Source organism: Phyllostomus discolor, chromosome 10 (genome assembly GCF_004126475.2).
Source record: "Phyllostomus discolor isolate MPI-MPIP mPhyDis1 chromosome 10, mPhyDis1.pri.v3, whole genome shotgun sequence".
In the NCBI taxonomy this organism is placed as follows: Eukaryota; Metazoa; Chordata; class Mammalia; order Chiroptera; family Phyllostomidae; genus Phyllostomus; species Phyllostomus discolor.
The window spans coordinates 80,668,995-80,691,480 of NC_040912.2; the positions used below are offsets into that span (position 1 = coordinate 80,668,995).

Genomic DNA, 22,486 nt, shown 5'->3' on the forward strand with positions numbered 1-22,486 from the left:
ATGTTTTAAAAGGCATTCGCTGTCAAGGGCATGTGTGTGTAGAGGAGCGCTGACCTTCAGAGAGAGCTACAAACCAGGTGAAGGGTCGAGGGGTTGTAAAGAACCAAGAACTTTTCATCGACATCTAGAAGTTACTAGACCAGGGGTTAACTGCTTTCCCATATTTAACCAGAAATATAAATGGGAAGGAGGTGTTGGTTTAACCAAGAGAAAAAATTCTTTATCAATTACAAGTTGCCCTAAAGAATCCCCTTACTATTAAGAAGTACAGACAAATGAGTCACGGGGGTATAAAGTACAGCATGGGGAATACAGTCAGTGATAGTGTAATGACCATGTATGGTGCCAGGTGGGTACCCGAAATATCAGGAGGAAAACTTTGTAAAGCATATGATCGTGTAATCACTGTGCTGTACATCTGAAACAAATACAAAATAATATTGAATATAAACTGTAATTAAAAAATAAAATTTAAAAAAGGTATGAAACTCCCAAAACACCTCATCATTACCTATGAAGAGCTCTGGAAGGAAAGGCATTTTAAAGAGACTTTCTGAAGTGTGTGTATATGTCTAAGGGAAAGAGCTGTGTGCGTGCGTGTGTGTGGTAAAAGTAGGCTTACAGTTATGAGTACGAAAGACAGGGTTTATTCTTGTATTATTGTACAATTTCCCATACAAGTATACAAGTATATATACGGGTATATATACACACACACACAGAAGGAGAGAGACCGAGGTTGATTTGTATCATAAATGAGAAACTGATGTTAAGAAAGGTGTTATTGGGTAAACTTTTAAAAGTCTGTGTGTGGCTGGCGGGGTGGGGGTGGTGCTGGGGAAGTAAGGAAAAGCAGGAGTTGAGGTTGCCCGAGTTCCAAGGCAATGAGGACAGAAGGAGCGAACTGATCACGGCGTGGCGAGAGGAGCCTTAACACTGAGCGCCACAGTACAAGCAAGAGGTGACTTATACCTCATGTCCAAACAAATCTGATTAAGAGCTTCCAAGAGTCCAGATGTAACACAAAGCAGATCCGGGCTTCGCAGGCCTCCAGAAGCAATCAGACGCTAACACGACTCTCTCAACCATTAGCTTTCATTCCATGAAGATTTATTGTCTACCCCATATCAATTTCTCTGGAGCTCGATGCTATAATATTCTACAGCAGCCTCTGAAAAGTCACGCTGGTAGGCTTTGTTTTTGTATTTCTTTAGCAGATCACTGGAAGTTGGCCATTCTGAGCAAAGTCGGTGATAGGTTTTCATTGGTTAGTGTCAATAAATTATTTTTATGGGGGGAAATTCCTCTTCTGGCTTATATTCAAACCAAAGTATTTTGCCATCTATGGCTACGGGTCTATTGAAATTCCTAAGATTTCTGATGTTCATAATTTTCCTAATTTTCTAAAAGTTATTAAAATATTAAAAACATCAAACCCAGTGCTTTATTCCATTTGATCACACAACTCACTTTTATTTTGACAGTGAAGATTAGTCTCATCTTTTTTTTGAAAGATGGCTCCTATCTTAAGGGCATAAGTCAGTCACAAAAATGCCCCCAAAAGAAGGCTACAACTATTCACGCTCTGAAACATGATTTTAATGAACAGATTCTTCAGAAAGGAGCTAATAAGCTTCGTTTTTAGAAAGTATTTGGGGGCATTAAAACAATGATTTGCTTTATTTATTAATTTCAAAAAATTATTTCAAAAACTGAAGTCACCTCCTCATTATCTTACATCAAACCAGTGAAACAGACGCGGGGACAGGCACTTCCGCCCAGCAGACCAGGTGCATATCTTGACCAGTTCTTCCTCATCGTACTGTTCGCCCAAACCAGGACTCAGCTGCTGGTCAGGATTGTTTTATACACATTTGACTTTCAAAACAAGCATTATGCTTTGAATTTAATATTTTATCTATATAATGTATGATTCAAAACCACAAGAGTATTTCATTCTTTCTCCTTACTATTTAGTCACAGGTTAGGGAAAAAAAAAACAACAAAAATCCCTTTCTGCTTCCAACTTTCAAATGATGTTTTGATTTTAAAAGAATTAATACTAATACTGCTGATGAATTCAAAGACTTAAATGCTCACCACCAGTCCACCAGGAGCCTTAGTTTAAAAATCATTTATGTTTATTTAAATGTTCATCTTTAGTTATGATTTATTACAGCTGAATTTGGAAAAATTTTCCAGAAATAGTTTTGAAGAATCAATTCTCAATCAGTGTTGAGTCTTACTGTGCAGGAAGGAAAGAAGGAAGATCAGATGAATACATTCTCAAATATAGACTAGAAACTCCATTTCTTATTTAACTATATCCTGGAGCTTTATACTAAAATAGAACTAATATTTTAGTGAAAAAAATGAATTCTATTAAAAATTACACATATTGGTAAAACACTGAATTTTAGTCATATTGCCTAGAAGTATTATGTGATTTTTATTTTCTTGTTTATTTTTCTTTTTAAAGATTTTATTTATTTTTGTGCTTGCTTCAGTAGCACATATACTAAAAAAAAAAAGATTTCATTTATTTTTAGAGAGAGGGGAAAGGAAGGAGAGAGGGAAAGAAACAATGATGTATGGTTGCCTCTCGAGCACCCCCCACTGGGGACCTGGCCAGAAAGCAACCCGCCATATGCCCTGACTGGGAATTGAACTGGCAACCCTTTGTTCGCAGGCCTGCACTCAATCTACTGAGCCACACCAGCCAGGGCAGCATTAAATGATTTTTAAAAGAGCTAGAAAAACTTAGAAGTTGGAGAAAGTGAACAGTGATGGTCTTACAGTATCACAAATCTTAATCAATTTGGCATTTAACAGTGCATGGTTGTTACTAGATCTACTCCAGAACCCAGGCTATATTTTCTGTTTAAACGTGTTGTTTTGAATTAAAAGAAAGAGAAGAGAATAAGATCCCTTAAAATCAAAGCCAGTCTGGAAATAGTTAAAGGGCAGTGGACTGGTTACTGGGGAGATAACTGATCACAGAAATTGGGCAGCCTGATAAGGACAAAGCTTTCTCCTTCGATGAGGAACAGCTCAGGCCTGTCCGGGATCCTGCTGGGGAATCACAGGTAGTGAGTGCACATTAAGATTTAGTCGAGACCACCCCCTCTCACCGTGGTAGGTTACACAGAGAAAGAAACCTTTTCTCCTTTGTCCAAAGAAAGAGAAACTAGACAGAGAGGTTATCGCACAGAATAAGACTCAGGGAGGTCAAGAATTAAAACCTGGAAGCATGTTACAAAACAAAGGTAGCATGGCTGTCTATTAAGTATTTGGAGATTATATAAGATTGTTGTGCATTTCACTAACAGGCTTCATTCCAGTCACCTGCCATTTAAAATACAGGTGAGGTGCTGGGAATGTACACCTAGCAGCACTGACTACACTAACATTCAAGCAAGACACATTTATAGCTATCTGGGACTAGGCAAGACCATGGATAGGTTAATAGTGAATGTTAACAGTTTAGGAGTAAAAAGAAACATACCTGGTACCAAATCTCACCCTACATGGGAGGCGAGGGGATAGGGCATATATCAGTAAGCCATAATCGTACATTTTAATAAAAACTTAAGTGGAACAACAGTGTGTAGCCCAGCACTCAGCTTAAAGCCAGCAAGAAACCCTGCTACTTGGTTGATGAAGTCCTAACCTAGGGCCTCCTTTACCTTTAGCTGGACACTCACTTATAGATGTAATTAAGAAAAAAATAAAAATAAACAGCTTCAGGGTGTCAGTCTTGCAAACACTAACGTGTAAAGGATGTTTACAAACATCCCAGTAATGCTGCGGATCGCTAAGTTCTGCTCGCAGACACATCCCTTTGGTATGCGAGCCTGCTGGCAGCGTGAGCAGGAGCACAGTCCTCGGGATAGGACCTCACCTATCAGGAAACAGCCCTAGGCTACAGAAGTTGATTGCAGCCAGCCTTCCTGCATTTCTTCTTGGACATGGTGATGATATCATCTTTAAAATCCCTGTGGAGCTTTCCCTCTGTTTCAGTATGCTGAAAACAACCTCCTGGGTTTAAAAAACCCCGCAGATATGCTCTCATTTTACATGGTGTAGCATACAGGAGCTCTTCAAAGATGAATCTGCATTCACACCTTTACTGTGGGTGTAGTACATCTTGGTGCCATTAATATAAGACTTGTTTTAAATTAGAGGTGTCCCTAGCCTAGGGTCATGTGTATTAGTCTTAAACACTTTTTTGGCATTGTAGAAAAATCCTGGGTAAACTTAGTTCCACCTGTTTTACTCTTTATTTTAGTTCCGACACTGGTAATTATTTTAAGTCTACGTTAAGAGTGCCTCAAGGTTACATGTGCCTCCTGCTAAAGTTGCTCCGAAATCACTGGCCCACACTGAACACAAGGCTGTCTGGACAGCTCACAGGATCTGTGATGAGAATGGCTGAGAGATGGACACTTTGCACTGATGTCGCAGCTGGAAGCCCTGGGCTTGCAGGAGCTGATCCAACTGTGAGACACAACAAAGTTTAGAGACGAGAGTTGTTCTGAAGCTCGGAAGGTATGTTTCTCCTGGAGTTGTCTGGAGGATTTATATCTCCTTGAGTTGCATGCATGAAAGCAAACTCAGAAGATGGAATGTGATTATGAGCCCATCGCAATCCTTCTGAGTCTTGTTTATTATAAGTACTATTGGGTCTTTAACAGGATTGTTCGAGACTGTGTTATAGGCTTCATAGCTCTGAACTTTCGTGCTTCTAAGACAAACCTTGTTCCTTCTTATCCTGTCCTTAGGTTTTCCCAAAGAGTGTGGCACGAGATGAGTATTCTCAGTAATGGGAGTGAATTTGATGGGAAAAAGCTATGAAAATATTTGTTCAGGTAAAACATGACCAGGGGTGAGGTGGCATCAGTATTATAACCTCGCTGCATTTAAATAGGATCTCTATTTCTTTAAAAAATATTTAGAGAAAGAATATAAATATAGCACTTACCCTAAACATATAAATTAATCAGAACACAGCAGGAATAAAGACATGAGAAGCCACAGAGATGGCCAGACATTTTTTTTCCTCCGGTACACCCACTAGGTGTAGGATTTAATTGAAAAAAAAAATACACACACACACACACACACACACACGCGCGTGCGCGCGTGCACATTCAACCTTATTTATACTCAGACAGAGCTAGGCTTACACTTAAACTTCGCTGAGCAAACCTTTTCTTATATAATGCTAATCAACTGTCAAGACGGAAAGACCATTATTGCCATTTCAAAATTATTGTGTAGTTTCAAACATTCTTACCTACTCAGGAAATCTTAAAGTACCTTAAGGTCTCTTGCCTACAACCCTGTGCTCTCTTGCCCCACGCCACCTTCTGGGAGAGTGGGGTATAAAGGTTGCTCGATCCACAACTGGAGAACCACTGTGAAGTGCGGGTATTTTACGGTGTAAGATCTGCCTTTCCGCCTCAGGATGAGGCACTGCGTCCCAGTGCAGCCACCACCACACAGCCCCAACAAGAAACGGGCCGAATTCTCAAGGGTTGGAGTGGGTTGTTTGTTGTGCCAGTTTAACCCTTAGGTAGTTAAAGAACAGCACTGGGCCAGTGAATTGCACACTTTCAAGTAGTTAATTGTATGCTATGTGAATTTCACTTCATTTTTTTAACAATGCGGGGTGCTTTAAAGGCTTTAGAAATTATACTGCAAGGGGTCTGCTTTGGAACAGAGCACAACAGTGGGTCCCAGTACCAAAGAGAAGCTGGGACGATGAAACTGTTCCAAGGACCCTGTGTTCCTGGCCCAGCGTGGAGCTTCCAGGAACCTTCAGAACAACTGTAATGTGTAAAGTGGGCTAAGAATGAAGTCCGGTCAATAGCTACCTTAGACAGCACGGTCGGAGGGAAAATGGGGGGCATGGATTGGTTCAACAACTTCCAGAGGCTTCGTGGAACTTCTGGGTACTTCAGTGAGACTGTCAAGCAGCTCAGACTGCCCTCAGTTCTAGGAACCAATCGAACAGGTGTGAACCGATTTCCGTGTAAGTCAAACGCAGGGAAGATGCTCTAAAACTCTGTGAAACAGAGCAGATTCTCCTTAACGAACTGTGACTTCTCAAGAATGATTCTTTTCAGAAGCTCCTGATTTGAGAAGCTGTAGGCAGGCACGCCCAGCCCTGGAATGCTGACGGCAGCAAACCCCAGGGCAGCAAGGAGATCCAAGGAGCAGTGGCTCTCGATCCTTCGGCTCGGTTTCACAAGCAGTGTCATTCTTCATCAGTGGCTTGTACTTGGAAGCATTATCATTTTTAAGTGTCATACTCGATACCTCAGCTCACATATATGAAACAAGTTCAGTGCATGTAAAATATTTTTGTGTACTGGAAACTAGGGACATTTGTTATCAATCGAATGAGGAGGAAAAATATGTTCCGTATCTTTACATCTCCATCCCTGTTCCACTACAATTTCCTTAGCAATTTCTCCTAAAGGTCACATCTAAGAATACAAAAACATAAGAACCAAGAGGAGATTGGTATATCAATTTGCAGGTATGTATCTATTCAAACAGCACATTCTCTTTGGGGGAAAACCATTAAAATATTTTTATAACATAACTTGTTATAAAAGACCCTTTCCCTATGCAGAAGGAAGGTTGTTTCTTTCCAGTTTGTATGGGAGTGTGGCAGAAAGTAGCTCACACCTGTAATGTGGGCTCCTCGACCACCAGACTCACGATCGCCCGCACCTGCTCTGTCTGAACCCTTCACGTCCTAAGTAACACGCGGGCCAGTCCCTCACGCTCTTCCGTTTTACCGCCACCTGCCCAATCTCGTCTCTGGCTTTTCCCAGGCCTCCCCCTTCACTCTGCTTCCACGTCCTCCCACCACACTCTGAGAAAGGGATGTTTATTCCATTGTGCAAAGATTTCGGCTGGATGATCAGTCCACAGGAAACCTGTCCCAGGATTCCCCAGGCAATAAATACCATACTTGCCACAGTTCTCGTTCATCCAGTCTGAATTCCTGCTCTCAAGAAAGGACTGGAGGGAAAGCAGGAAGAGACGAGACTGTAGGGCTTACAAAAACCAGCCGCCTTTCCAACCTCCAGCCCCAAAGGCGAGATAACTATCATCCTTTTCCTGGCCCTCACTCATTGTTCAGCAGAGTGGTCATCACACTAACCACAGTCCCTTAACCTGTCATTTGCTTAACAGGACTAGACCTGTTCTTCGCCTTACAGAATCTAAAATCACTGAACTCTCTTCAACACACCGACGCCACTGGCTCTTTCCTGCCTTAGTGCAATCTTCTAGACAAGCTTAGGTATTTTGATATTATCTCCTTGAATACCTTTCTGTCCTTTGCTTCTTCGCCTTCTAACCAAACTCTCGTGTTTGCTTTGTCCATGCCTGATGCTTTGTGCCGACCCGAGGAAATACACAATCATACACATTTAGACTCTAACAATGTTAAATCTGATCCTTATCTTCACTCAGCAATTCTTTAATTCCTTTCCGATGCCCTCCTGGGCCTGTTCTCCCGGATGGATTGAGTCTCCTCTGTCGGCCGGCTCCCAGCTCCGCGCCCTCGCCCCGTCCCACACAACACGCCTTCGATAACTGCTGAGAGGGGCCCCTGTACGTGCCTCATGCTCTCACTTCTCCCGTTCTGTCCTCTCTCCTAGATTCTCCGATGGTGCCTCCAAGTAGGAGACATCTCCCACTGTCTAGAGCTAAATCGTGGCCTAGCCTCCTCTCGGAGGCTCCCCTCCTCCCAAGCACCTACGATCAGCCTGCCTTCCCTGGGCAGTGCCCCGTCCTCCTCCCAGCTGGTTCCACGGACGTTCTGCCTTCCATGCTGAGGCCTCTCACTTATCTCCAGGCACTGCCTGCTAAGGTCTACCACCCATCTAATTACAATCTTGTTCCTCTCGTCCCCTTTGTCCCCAGACCTGGAACTACTCAATGACCGCTGTGTCCACATCCTTGACATTTCCTCGTGAGTCCGAGGAATCTGGTTTCCATCTGTGCCTTTTGAGATTCACTTTTAAAGGTCACTAGAGACCTAATCAGATCCAATGGCTTTTTCTCAGGACCTTTCTGACTTCTCACTCACCATTTCTTTCCCATTCCTATTACCTTCCTAGCCCAGGCCGTGTAATTTATACTGGCCAGCAATGACACCCTGCAAATGCTTTCTAACTGGCCTTAGTTTCAAGCAAAGACATCGCAGGATTCATTCTCTTAAAATGCTATAATCATCTTTATCAAAGAAACTACAGTTCTGTACCATTGACCACGTCCACATGAAGACTCAACTGTTCTTAGCGTTCAGGGTTCTGCACACTCACACCATCTTCCTGTACGGCCTGTATACCTCAGACGAGTCCAGCTGCAATCTGTCCTTCCCTCCTCACCCCCTCAGACAGCACTCACCTCTATCTCTTCGTTCAATCTGTTCCCCTTTACTGTATTTTCCCCTTTCCTCATCTAAATGTCACCTAGCCTTCAAACTAAAAAAAAAAAAAAAAGAAACACACACATACACTTTTTAGGAAGCCTGCCCTCGAACCGGCTCACTATAAATGTTTAGTGAACTCATCGGACACCATGCGATACGAATCCTGCATCACAGCATTTCATACGCAATGCCGGCATGTGCTACTACTGCCGTGTATTCGGCACAAGGAGACAACGTGTTAGGTACTCATCCTGATCAGAAGGCTGAGAAGAGCGAGACATAGCCCTAAGAGCCAAAGGACTAGCTCGACACTAGATAACTGACTTGGGTCATATTTTGTACAAGACGACACATACTGTATCATGTGTTGGGTTCTCACCTCTTTACATATAATTTTTCAAAAATACTGTGCTTTCAATTGTATGATATCTATCTCTTAGAGCCAATTCAGCAGATTTGAGGAAGCTTCATGATCAAATAAACACAAAAATCCCAAACCTTACAGCTCAACGTAGGAGAAAATGTCTCCCGTTTTTTACGCATGCATAAACAACATGGTGGTCTTCACTTTGTAAGGTTTCGGTGCCCCTGCAGCTCGCTCCTTCCTCTGGGCTTTCCGGGGCGACGCCTCTGGGGGGCACTCCCTACAAACCCGCGTCACCTTGGGAGGGCTCCGGCAGTCTCCAAGGTGCTCGGAACACCTTACAAAGAGGAGCCATGTCAGTGAAAATGTACACACATATGATGCTTTCAAGTTGTTTTCTTTAAAAGAACACATATATACAAAGCTCTACTTAAGTTGCAGGATGCTAAGAGTGAAAGACATGCGCATACGTACATACTGAGAAATACTTAAATTAGAGTAATAAATGTATGCCTTCCCTGTGTTTTTCACTCCTGCCAAGTTTTATATTTAAGAATTTCAAGTATCAGTATTTAATACCCTCTGTTGCCACTGTCAGAATGATAAATAATGAAATGAATCTGGACTGCAGTGGCTGTCCTTGTGGTTAAAATACAGCAAGAGCTGACCTCATAGAAATAATCTGAAATAAAACTGTTGCTGGACTGTTATCCTTGACCACAGGGGCTGAACTTGACACCAACTTGTATCTGTCAAGCTCTAGTTCAGGTCACTACACAGAACAGGCACTTGAATGCTTCATTAATGCTTTTCTGAACTAAGGGGAGAGTATACGAAAGCACCTGGAAAACAAAATGCAACAGTAGAATGAGAGTATTAATCAGAAAACATTTTCTAATGGAATCTTTAAGAGAATAAACGGGCATTTGATAGTCATCATATGATTAAAATCGCTCAGTCTAGGTATCGATTTCCTCCAGTGGCATTAAAAACATTTTGGGGCAGAAGTTCCTAACTGTTTTCCTTGGGGGTGTCACCAAATCCTCTGCGAATCTAGTAACTATGAATCTTCTTCCAAGACAAAAATGGACAGATGCACATACACACAGACTCATAATTTTGCAAGTACGTCCAAAGATTTCTGGACTCCAGGCATAATTTCTGGTTCAAGGAACAAACTAGTCACCACTTAAAGGTTAAGTAAGTAGCCCTGACTGGTATGGCTCAGTGGGTTCAGCATCATCCAGCAAACTGGAAGGTGGCCAGTTTGATTCCCAGTCAAGGCACATGCCTGGACTGTGGGCCAGGTACCTGGTGGGGGCTGTGTGAGAGGCAACAGATCGATATTTTTTCTCTCTCTCACATCGATGCTTCTCTCCCTCCCTTCCCTTCTCTCTAAAAATAAGTAAATAATCTTAAAACAACAACAACAAAAACAGGTTAAGTAGGTAAAAGCATACAAAATCTCCCTTGTGCATGACAGATCAACGATGCAGTAATTCATCAAAAATAATCTGAAGATTTTTTTTAAACTTCTCATTCTTTACCATTACTTGGTTTCATCAATTTACTTGCTATGTGAAGTGATACTCTCTTCTATGTGCTGCATACTTTCTTCTGTGCTTTGGAACAATTAATTATGACTATGATGTTAAGACTTCACTTTATTAAAAAAAAAAAAAACATACCAGCCCTGCCTGGTGTGGTTCAGTTGGCTGGGCATTGTCCCACAAAGCAAAATGTCACCGGTTCGACTCCCAGTCAGGGCACACACCTGGGTTGCGAGCTGGTGCCCGGCTGGTGTGTGTCCAAGGGGCAACCGATCACATCGATATTTTTTTCCCTCTCTTTTCCCCTCCCTGATCTATTTCTAAAAATAAATAAAATCTTTTTAATCTTTTTAAGAACCATACTATATGAAATATTAAGTAAGACAGTAATGCTTGTTTTTCTTCAGCCTACAAGATCTCAAATTACAAAGATAGGTAGAGGATAATCTTTAGCTTTCTATGTGAAAATGCATCAACTGAAGCCTAGCAGCTTTCTTTAGAAGCACTGTCCTGGCGTGTGGTGTGTGCGGAAGTGGGGAGGGGGAGGAGGCGGCAGGGAAACAGTTCTGGGTCCCAGCGAGTCTGGGCAAACGACCTGACGGTGTTTTGGCACCGGCTGGGAACGAGAGAGGACAGAGGAAGCTACCACAGGAAAGAAGTCTTGTTTCACAGGTGTATCTCTCAACACAGAGAAGTACGTAAACAGGAGCTAACCACCTCTCACGTCTCTGAAAGAAGATCCAGGAGATGAAAGGCTTGCACTGGTGGCTGGAGGAAGCGACGCTCCACTCAGCTCAGGGAGCTCGTCTGTTCCCAAAGCCCAGGGCCTCAGAGCCACAAGAGACATTGAAGTGAATGTCTTACAGCAGAAATACAACCATCATGAAGCCATGATAAAAGGCTTCTAGTAAGTGTACAGTATTTCATTTGTATTTTCTAAATTTCTTGTAATGCTGTCCTAAAATGACTTCCAAAAAATTAGAGATTGTCATTTATGCAGAATTTCGCTAAAATAATTCAAATAGCTAGAAAAGTAGGTGCTTCTACACCCTCAGTTAACCAAATAAAGGATATCTAAGAACAGATTTTAGCTTACCCCACTATAACTCAGGACAAAGCCATTTAACTTGTATTACATCTAATGCAAAGTAATCAGACTTTATGTAGAGAGACGCCCTTGAAAACTCCAACTCCAACAAGATATTAAGTATCATCTCCTCATTAGGTGTTTTATTATTTATTTTAAACCTCAATGCTTCCTTTTTTGGTATTCACATTACCCTTTTAATATTTTTAACAAATGAAGGCAATCTTTTAAGTCACAATAGTTATGTGGAAACCTCTTGAGCAGCTGTGACTTCCCCCTTCTTGCCAGATGCGTAACTCAGGCCATGTTTTCTGAATCAGCTCTTTGTCCACGGCTCAGCACTGAATTCAGCTTATTGTCTTTCATTATCAGTTTTAAAAAATATTTCAAAAAATTGTGTTACCCAAAAATATCACGTCAGATTGTGTCCTAATAAAGTACTCCACTCTGTTCTGCGATTAACTGAAATGATCTAGGACAACTTACGTGGCCTAAGTTTAGAGGATCCCCAATCTCTTTTCTCTTCCACCTTAGTCCCATTCTGGTCAGGTACTTGCAATACGGTTTTATTATCACATTTCAATGATTAAACAATGAAATTTCCAACAGATGTCCCACAGAAGTACCTTTTGTTCAAAGAAAAATGTTACACTACTATGGTTGCTTTTCACATACAATGTTTACCCCATATGCAAGTTTCTGATAAATCAACTTAGGTTGAAATTCTGTTTCTGAGGCATTTCCTGGTATACTAGGCAGTGCATTAGAAAAGAGATTATATTGCATTTAGTCTATAATGATTCTTTTTAACCGTCTCTATATAATTAACAACCATTCAAAAAGAAAGTGCAAATGTGCAAATGAGAGAACAAAAACAGTTTCTAAACATGTAATGCATAATATAGGATATAAATCCATACAACTAAAAACAATCGCTGACAACATCCTGCTGAGCATTAAACGACACCACCAATTTTGTCTTATATGTATTCTTTCTTAAGTATTCAAAGAATGCAATAGACATTATTTTCTTAATTTCCAAAGTTTTCATGATTATATTAGGATATTACCATTTTTTTTTACAAATCAGAAAACAAGGAACTACCATTATCTTTGTATATTTTCAATAATAGAGCCAAAATAAGAACAATTCTAGCTAATCTCATTTGGGATCTTAATTAGTACTACAAGTTTATTTGTGAGTTAAAAATAGTATCACTCATGAGAAACAATGCCAAAATTATTATGCTCATAAATTGTGTTAAACGCCTAGTGAAGAAATACTTTAGCAACTATGAAGTAACACGCTAGTTGTAGGCAGGAGGAACGTTTATATCGGCTCTTTTGGGTGTATACATTAAATGCAAAATCAGAAAGGAATCATGCAAAAATCCGGTTGCCCATGCAAGCACCCCAGAGTCTAATCCTCTCCTCTCAGTTGTGTTGTCAGGCCACAGTAGTGTGGAGACTTGTAGGCTGCTGTCCTTGTTGTAATGAATGGGAAGAGGCTGACAGTGGCATGGTCGAAACCTTCACCTCTTCTTCCCCTGTGGAAAAGTCAGTCATGGTCTAGTTACGGGTGACTAGATTTGTTCACAGTCCCTTTAAAATGATCTCAATATTCGGAATACTGATACATATATAAAATACATGCTTAATGGTTGGAATCTGGGTGTGAAACAAGTATGAATTTTAAAATATAAGTTCATCAAGTACCTAGAAAGTATTTACACGTTTTAAACACATCCTTAAATTTAATAATACGATGTCAGATATGAGAACAAATATATTTAGGGTTATAAATATACAAAAAGGAAAAAGAGACCAGGAAAGCCATTCTTTTCCAAGCCAATTGGACCCCTTGTAAATTCAGATACTGCTAACAGTAATAGTATCTTGTGAAAAAATTAAAAACAAATTTACAGAGGTGAAAATGTGATTTTTATAAGGGAAAAAGGACAAGTCCATGTTTTAAAAGCAGAAATTATGTTTAGAAAAGAGAAATAAAAAGATAAAATATTAATTTTGCAAATTACCATATAGCATCTGAAAATTTACCATTAATGTGAACTTTTCAAGTGATTTGAAAACAATACAATGCTAACAACAACACAATGATCCAATTGACTGAAAGCGAGATGACTACTTCTAGGTCAAAGAACTGTACACGAAATGAGATCAGTTCTCCTAATTATAATTGATAATTATTTGATGGCAAGTGACTTGTTTCACACATGACTCAAAATTCAATCAAGTCACTGTTAAAACAGCTAGTTTAGAAACAAAGAAATTTAAAGAAAAATGCCCTCTCGTAAGTAAAACTGAATGAACAAAAAAATTAAAAGAAATCATGCTTACAGACTTAGACTTAATTATTGTTTTTCCAAATGATTTTTAGCATTATAGAATAAAAACAGCAGAGTTCTTGAAAAACATATCTGCAAAATTACATTTGGAAAGATAACTGACGAGAAAAAAAGGACTTTCAGTCTTTAGAACAGGTTATTTCATACTCTTTCAGTAAATTAGCAAGGATTCTTCTATAAACCCTAAGTACATAACAGGGAGGATGCGAAAGCTGAATTTTATGTTGGAGTCCTTTGTGAGAACATGGTGCTAATGAACACTCAGTAAAAGATTCATTTTCACCAAGTCAATAAACTTCATTCTATTTTGTAACTATAGGCCATATCCCTGACCTCGGCCAGTTGTCCCATGAGTATATACTGTTGGTAAAAAGGAACCTGGAAGTGTGTGAGAACAAAAATCAATTTTTACAGCCAGGAAGCCACATTAAGGTACACGCCAGTGATCTTCACTCACGAAGGAGAGCATCGGGGTTGCAGTGGGGAAACGTTCCAGTTGCTGGGTTTGGAATCTGAGCTCTTATTCTAATTCTCTTATAACTGAATGTGTGACCTTTAACAAATTATTTAACCTTTCTGGAACACAGTGTTGCCACTCCTAAAATGAAGAGTTGGGTAAGTCACTTTTTAGGACCAGAGAAGTCATTTTTTAAAACGAAAGCACATGGTTCTAATAATAAAAAGATCTGCATGGACTTACTATAACTCCCACTAATTAAAGATTCCCCCAAGAATATTTACTTCAAAATTCCTTCTAATTTAAACAAATGTGCTGCCAAGAATATGCTGCTAAAAAAATCTTCCTAATTAAGGAAATAACTAATTTTAAACACTGAAATGTTTTCAATTAGGCAAAGGAAGTGGAAGCCACATTTCTGTCAAACCTCTGGCAACTGTCCTTCCCATGATAGGTTTCAGATATGTCAATTTTGAATAATTAGCTGAAACAAATCTAAACTAAAAATTTAACTACAAATACACAGATGTAGTATCTGGGTAAGCAGGTGGCTGACACCTCTGAGTACCGGCTCCTGAAGCTCAGGGACCCTATTTTGCTCCACCATATCTAAAGAATAACTATTCATGCCTTTTCCAGTGTGGAACATCGTCTAAGCATATGTAAAGTGGCTGCTCTCACTGACAGAGCATGTACTCTCCATTATTAAGCTCTGAAGGAGAAGCTACCCTATGTAAAATACCATGATATTTATTCATTGCAGGATACAAAGTTGAACCTATTTCAATAGCTCAACACAAGTACAAATGAGTTACGACTAGCAGTGGGGGAGGCAGATGTTGCCTAGGTATTAATTGCTTCAAATTAGACAGTTAAAATGTACATAGTTTTCTAGAGTTTTACTATCATGTCTAATTATTACTAAAAATACTGAATCATCTGGCTACAATTATATAACTATTCTTTTGAGGTTTTGCACGTTCAGCTTCTGAGGTATCTACCAAATATTTATAGGTCATAAGGTGATTCTGTGTAACTCTTGATAACAACTTTGGTGCATTTTAACTAAAATTTCTCTGGTCATCAGAGCCTTAAAAATAACCTAACAAGCTTAGAAATAACTCACCATTTAAATACCAAGGAAGTATACACAATCAAAATCTGAAAATCTGAAATAACAAACCCTACCCACCTCCCACAAAATTTTTCCCATAAAGTATCTATCCACTTTAGATGAGGATTTCACATGACTAACTTGAGGACAACTATTCCCACAAGTCAATGATTACTCATTACCACTGTGGAAAGAGCACCCGCTGGCTTGAAATATCTGGATCAAAACTGCTCTTTTTGTGCTAATGGACAATATGATAATAATAAAACTGGAAGAACAGATAGTGATCATGTAGTAAGTCAAATAAAAGTAACAAAGAAGACAGCTAAGAGCTAGAGTTCCACAAAGGCACCCTCCTATCTATCACACGAACTCTGCACTGTTCGCTTTGCTGCCTGAGCTCCCCACTTTCTCGTCCACTCTCTCTACAACACAAGGAAGCACCTCCTGTTAAGGCAGTTTGGTTCCATCTTAACGTCATGACGTAGTAACAAATTCCTGCTTCTATGCCTTTATTGAGACATTCCCATCAACATAAAAGGCCTTTCTCTTTGCTTCCTGCCATCCCAAATCCAAAACAGAACAGTACAGATCAATTTCTCCTTCTTCAATGAAACCTCCTCAATAACGTAAGTTCCATTATTGTCTCTGGGATTCCAGTATTATATAGTTACCACTTTCATATGTAATCTTCATTTTATCTCAACTACACTATAAAGTACCTAGAAACAGTGTCCGTATTTTATATTTCTTTTGTATTGCCCACATGGCCTAGTTTCTTCTTGGGCAAACAGGAGCTCAACTATTCACTGTAATTGGTTTAATATTTTATTTTTAAATGTTTAGAATATTTAGGGAAATGTAGCTTTAATTTTAATGTTATAATCAGTAACAAGGTACACTACTAGTAATTAAAATTCTGCATTTCTCAAAGATTACAACAAAGCAAAATAAAATTACACTCTGGAAGGAAGAATAAAAGGAGTTCCAGAAACTAAATATTTTGTGTTTCTGTGAATATCATATAGATGAGAATTAAAAAATGTCACCTAACTATCATATCAAATAAACAAATATCAGGAGTCCCACTGATGTGCAACATACTACTGTTAAGTGCTATCAAGACCATGTAAATTAACTTCACTGTATCAACTGTTAACTTCACTATATCAACAGCCACAGACAATACTCTCAACCCACCTACTTATCTTAAAAGTGAAATACTGTTGGTCATAAAGAGATTATAACCAAAGAATTTTGATGGACCTCTGTAAATTCATTCATTGACCTTGCTACAAACAAGAGAACAAACATCTTGCTGGTAAAAGCACATTATGACAATAATATTCTGCTATGCCATATCTTAAAGGCTGTGACAAAGGATAAAAAAACTTAATGAATTACGTAGGAGCGAGGGACTGTTCTATTCTACTTGAGAATCAGAAGAGGAACAAACTCTTTTACCAGTCACCTCTAAAGCCCAAAATAAATTTTAAAAATCTATTAATAAGATAGTTCCATTACATATAGGAGTCACTCAATCTGAAGCTATATGGGACCTTAAAACCCAAAAGTTCTGAAACCTTCAAGGTGATAGATAGTACAAAACCAGAAGTATTCTGGCGTCACTTATAGACACTTAATATGCACCCCACCCCCCAATAAAAATGACACAGCCAAAGGGAAAATATCTCTCCTGGAACAATTCTTTTTTCACAGGAAGAATACTTATGCACATATATGTCTGTGAAACATTAACAAAGTTCTCAAATACTAAATACTTTATTAATATATAGCACAGTTCTGATGTGTATGTAGGTGTATATCAGTCAAAATAAGTAACTGCCAAAAGTGGTTAGAGTGGCTTTATCCCTTATGCTCTCGCTTTTTACCATCTTGATAGTTTTTTTGAACCAGTTTACTTTTAGAATGTATAATCAAAAGTTTTACCATGGTATTGGCACCAATAATTTCAGAGCCCATCTTTCCTTTTTCTTTTTGTATCTTTATGGCACATGAAAGTTTGGTAACTATCCTAGTAAGTGAAATGACTCCATGCAGTAACTAGGTATAATACTCCACCATCCTTATAAAGCTCAATATTACAAGGCATCCACCCAATAAAAAATTTTTATATTGTAAGAACTTTAATTTTTTCCCCCGGAAATTTCCAAGACTAATGATAGGCACTCCGTTATTCAAAAGTTCCCTCCCTACCCACCCAACAACCCGAAGGCATGAATTATTCACAAATTCTCAAGGGTTATAAATGAACCTACCTGTTATAGGGATCCCTCCCAGACCTGTGTTGTGCTGTGGCGGGAGATTCAAGTCCAAGAAATTACTATTTGAGGTGGGGTTTGCTGTGTGGTTCAAGTGCATGATGCTATTGCGAGGAAAGGCCATCCAAGGATAGCGGGCTGCCTGGCCTGGAAAATTGAATGAATTATAAACTGCTCGGTGCTGCTGAAATTGAGGGAACCTCTGTGGCAAGACTGAAAAGGTACTATTGAGAGAGTTGGCATTTGTAGGTGCAGCAGGATGCAGGAATCCAGAGCCTGGACCTTTGGCGGTTGTAGTGTGTGAAGAGGAGTTCTGAAGAGATGTGGGTGAAAGGGAAGGCTGGTCTTGGACTGACAGTTCCTTTTCAATCAGGTCTGCTAAGGCTTTTCGAGTGACATCAAAGGGATCGAAACCCAAGTCATCCTCTGGTTGTTTAGAAGAACCAAAGCCAAATGCTGCTTGCCAGTCTGTAGAGGACGATACTGGGATTGTTTCTGTTGGGGAGAAAATTAGTGATGAATTTAAAATCCATAGCTCACTTTCATGCTTAACTTTCCATACTAGTGAAAGTTAAACATCATATTACAAGATAAAGGCAAATATACACAAAGTATGTACGATTTCGTAGTACATTGAAATTGTAAAATTACATCAGACTTCATATAGTTCTAGCAATGATTTCATTAAGTTACTAATTTCAAAAACTATGAGTGACATTCACTGATTATGCTAATCAAAGAAAAAGTACTTGAGCCCTGGCTGGTGTGACTCAGTGTATTGAGCGCGGCCTGAGAACTGGAGGGTGGTTGGTTCGATTCCCAGTCAGGGCACATGCCTGGATTGTGGGCCAGGTCCCCGGTGTGGGGCACACAAGAGGCAACCACATACTGATGTTTCTCTCCCTCTCTTTCTCCTTCCCTTCCCCTCTGTCTAAAAATAAATAAATAAAATCTTAAAAAAAAAAGTACTTGAAATCCAAATGGTACTCAGTTGTTCATAATCAAAACCCAGAATAAGTCATTTAAATGAAATAACAAATATGACATAACAGAATTTATTAGTGAAGTTCATATTTTAAAATGTATTAAAAAGTATAATCAAATTTGAATATGTATATGCTTTATATACTGCTAAGAAAAATAATATAACTTAACAAAGAATCTTTAATTTTTATTGTTTTTAAAATTTGTTCCATTGACAATAGATGCTTTTGTCAACGTTAATTTTATGCCATCTTTCACATTAGTAAGAGAACTTATATTTTACCATCCATATTTTAGAACTTATATTATGCCATCCTTCATATTAGTAAGAGAACTTTTATTTATATAAAATAAATAAAAATGAAAATTGTTCAAAAATATAAATTTTAATATAAACTAATTTTTGTCTTTTATCACCTGGGAAAACCTTAAATTTAACTACACAAACACAAATCTGAATAAAAACGTAAGCCCCACTTCTGGAGGAATAAGTGTTTTATTCCCGGGGAAAAATGCCCGAACCACTGATTTCTGGAGAAATCTGTCTGTTAACACAGAACTAAGCTCCAGGTCATATAACAACTCCTCTGACCATCCAATTCCATGCAGTTTATTCAAACGATTGCACTTTATGACAAAGGAAACGGGGTGAAAACACGCCCGGCCGAGGAGGAACTGCTGACCCGCGGCAGCACGGCTGCGCACCCACCTGACGTGAAGAGGCTCTGCGGCTCTGGTGCCGTGGGCCAGTCGCTGGATGTCTGTGGGGAGCTGGGGAAAGGGGGGAGCCCACTCGGGATAGGGTTGGGGTGGCGGAAGTTATCTGAGAATAACGACTGTGACTCAGTCACCGCCCCTTCAAAAGGAGACCGTGCACTGTGATTGGATGAGCTGATGGGGATGGCTGGGTTAGATTTTGATAAACCAGGTGGCGGTGAAGGTGTATCACTGTTAGATATCTAAATAAAACAGGGAGAGAAAAGAATAGTCAATGTAAATTTATACATTTTAATAAGCCACAATTAACTTGCAACAAAAAGGTATTCGAATAGAAAGGTATTCAAAGAATTGGAAAGGTCTTCAAACTGGGGTCCTTGAAAGCTTTTTATGAGTGCACACATTTTCAAAAAACCTCCGTCAACTTCCATAAGTACTCTTTTCTAAAACTGACCCCCCTGAAAAGGCTAAGCCAGTCTCCTCGTTTTACAACCTTTACAACCTAACGTCTCTCACTTTACACAGAAAAGAATACTTCTCACTCTCTGGGACCTAACTATGGTACTTTGCTCAACAGTGAAAACTTCATGGGAGCCACACAGAAACTGACTAGAAGCATTCAGGCTGGGGATGAACGGGTGACTGCCTCTCAGGACTGGATTCTGTGGCAAAGTAGGTGACTCCCGATACATTCGTTTTGGGGAAAAATGGAAAGAAGATCTAATCAAGTTATTTCCACAGACATCATTAAAAACAATTTTATGATACATCTTTCTTATGGTGTATTTGATTCAAAGGAGTTTGAAAAATCTGAGTGACACTGATATAATACTGTTTCTTCCATTTCCCATTTATAAGAACAAGACATCTTAGCACTTACATTTAGAAAAATAAAAACATGACTGGGATTACTGCCGAAACTTATACTAAAAGGTAATATTCATCTACAGATACATGAAAACTAATTTTAAAATGGCCCTGCCAATCTCAATAAGAAATGAATTTCCAATATAATTTTAGTGTTTGTTTAATAACTTGGATTTCTCTAAATCTATACTTACATAAGTTGCTTTGATCAAATCAAAATACCAACATACAATATGTTAGAAGTTACATTCTTTACAATTTTTTAAACCTATTATTCAAAAATCTTAAATCTAAACCTAAAGGGGACATACTGATTTTCAAATTCTTTTATAGAATTTGTAAGCAAATATTTTGGAAAAGCAGTGTATTTCAGATCTCTAAGTGTCTCACAAACACTGTGGAAGAGATTAGAACTACGATTTTTTTACCAATGTAAGAAGGTGTACAGAAACTTAACTGGTGAAAAACTAGCAACTGAATAAAATGATACAAAACATGCTCTAAAGATCAGGGCACCATTCAGTGGCACTGTTGGGGCAACTTTGAACCTAACTAGTTAGTTATCATTTCAAATCCCATAGTCATTTGGAGGAAGGGAAAAAACTGTTGTAAGCAAGTACACTGAGAAAAGAAAGTTGACATAAGGGACAGGGAAGCATGTGGCATAGAAACAACTCTTATATCAGGAATGGATAAAGCCCAGTCTGGGACCATTTCACATAGTGTCAAGAAGACCATAGCCCCGATCAGTGTGGCTCTGTTGGCTGGACGTCATCTCACAAAGTGAAAGGTCGCTGGTTCAGTTCCTGGTCAGGTCACATGCCTGGGTTGTGGGTTCAGTCCCCAGTCAGGGTGTGTACAACAGGTAACCAACAGATGTTTCTTTCCCTCTCTTTCCCCATCCCTTCCCCTCTCTCTAAAAATTAAAAAAATATATATCTTTTTATAAAAGACCAATAATAAGAGATTCTAAGGACACCAGTACATTGCCACAGAGCACAATGGCATATGGTCATAATAGTAATTCTGAGTCATGAAAGGGTTAAATTATGCTCTACAGATTCTGTGGAGAAAAAGAAGGCTAATTACAATACATTTAACAAGAATGTTAAATTGTTTACTATTTAACAATTTAAATTGTTTAGTATTTAAAGTATTGTGCACTATCTAGAAAATTCACTTACACAGAATACCCTGTTTGGGGGTGGGGAGTGGGGAAGAGGGGAGAGCAGATAAATGAAAAGATACAATATCAAAATCTTACCTGCTGGGAATTATCACCATTCCCTATACTGAGAGAATCTGAAGGTTTGTCAATGGGGCTGTAAAAAGAAAACAAACCAAATAAAATCAGAGTAAAATCATTCTCCCACAATAAAAACAAACTTCCCCAAAGCCAGAAAAACAGACATCTTATCCTCTTAACATTTATTGAAGCATTATGATTTAAGACATTAGGTTGATGTTAAGGATATAAAGAAGTATAATAAGATAAAATCCCTACCCCAGAGCAACTTACATTCTAATCAGGTTCTCCAAAAACAATAGCTTATTTTAAAAACTACTACTTAAAATGGATACTACTACAAGTAATAGGTTAAAAGCCTAACTACTTTTTTAGTTTTGTGCACACAATTAATACATTCCCCATTAAACTTCTTGAAATAATACCCTTTTTCTAGGCGTTGGACAGGGAACATAGAAGGTATTGGAACATTCTCTATAGGTTCTTAAGAACAATAAATTTAACACTTCAATATCCTCATCACAACCCTACAGAAGCTATGTGCATGTGTATACACAGACACATGAGACTAACAGAAACAAACTTTTGTGCTAACAACTGACTCTTAAAGAACACTAAAACTTGACTTCCACATAGAGAAAATTCAGTACCACAGTAACGTAACACAGAATTGATACCTTCAAGTCCATTTTAACTCATCTGACTTAAAAAAAAATCTTTAGCAGCACTACAACACTTAGACAGCATTGACCCACAACTAGCAAGCTGCTCCTATACCTTAAGCCGGCACATGAACAAAAGGCAGGTACATACCTAAACAAAGTTAGTTATTTCTGGTATAATACTAGAGCCAAACAACAAAAAGATTCCACGTTTCTCAAAATTATTTTATTGCCTGAAAATGCACTCAAAGTTACCTTACAGACAACCTGCTGGTACTACATTTAATTGCTCTAAAAAATTTTAACAAGGGCTAGTACCCAACCTGAATACCAAG

At 39.0% G+C, this 22,486-nt stretch overlaps 1 protein-coding gene across 7 annotated transcripts in view; it reads right to left on the bottom strand.

The window, feature by feature from the left end:
- Window positions 1-22,486, bottom strand: part of CNOT4 (CCR4-NOT transcription complex subunit 4) — a 142,948-nt gene that overhangs the window by 12,661 nt on the left and 107,801 nt on the right. For 5 of the 7 annotated variants that reach the window (XM_028525184.2, XM_028525183.2, XM_036010936.1 and 2 more), the window contains exons 8-10: window positions 21,508-21,565; window positions 19,369-19,618; window positions 17,673-18,170 (exon numbers count right to left, since the gene is read on the bottom strand). In XM_028525184.2, coding sequence (XP_028380985.1) covers window positions 17,673-18,170; window positions 19,369-19,618; window positions 21,508-21,565 — 806 coding nt within the window. Of the gene's footprint in view, window positions 1-10,672; window positions 13,004-17,672; window positions 18,171-19,368; window positions 19,619-21,507; window positions 21,566-22,486 lie in introns of those variants that run through there. The other 2 variants (XM_028525189.2, XM_028525188.2) reach the window with 1 other exon arrangement.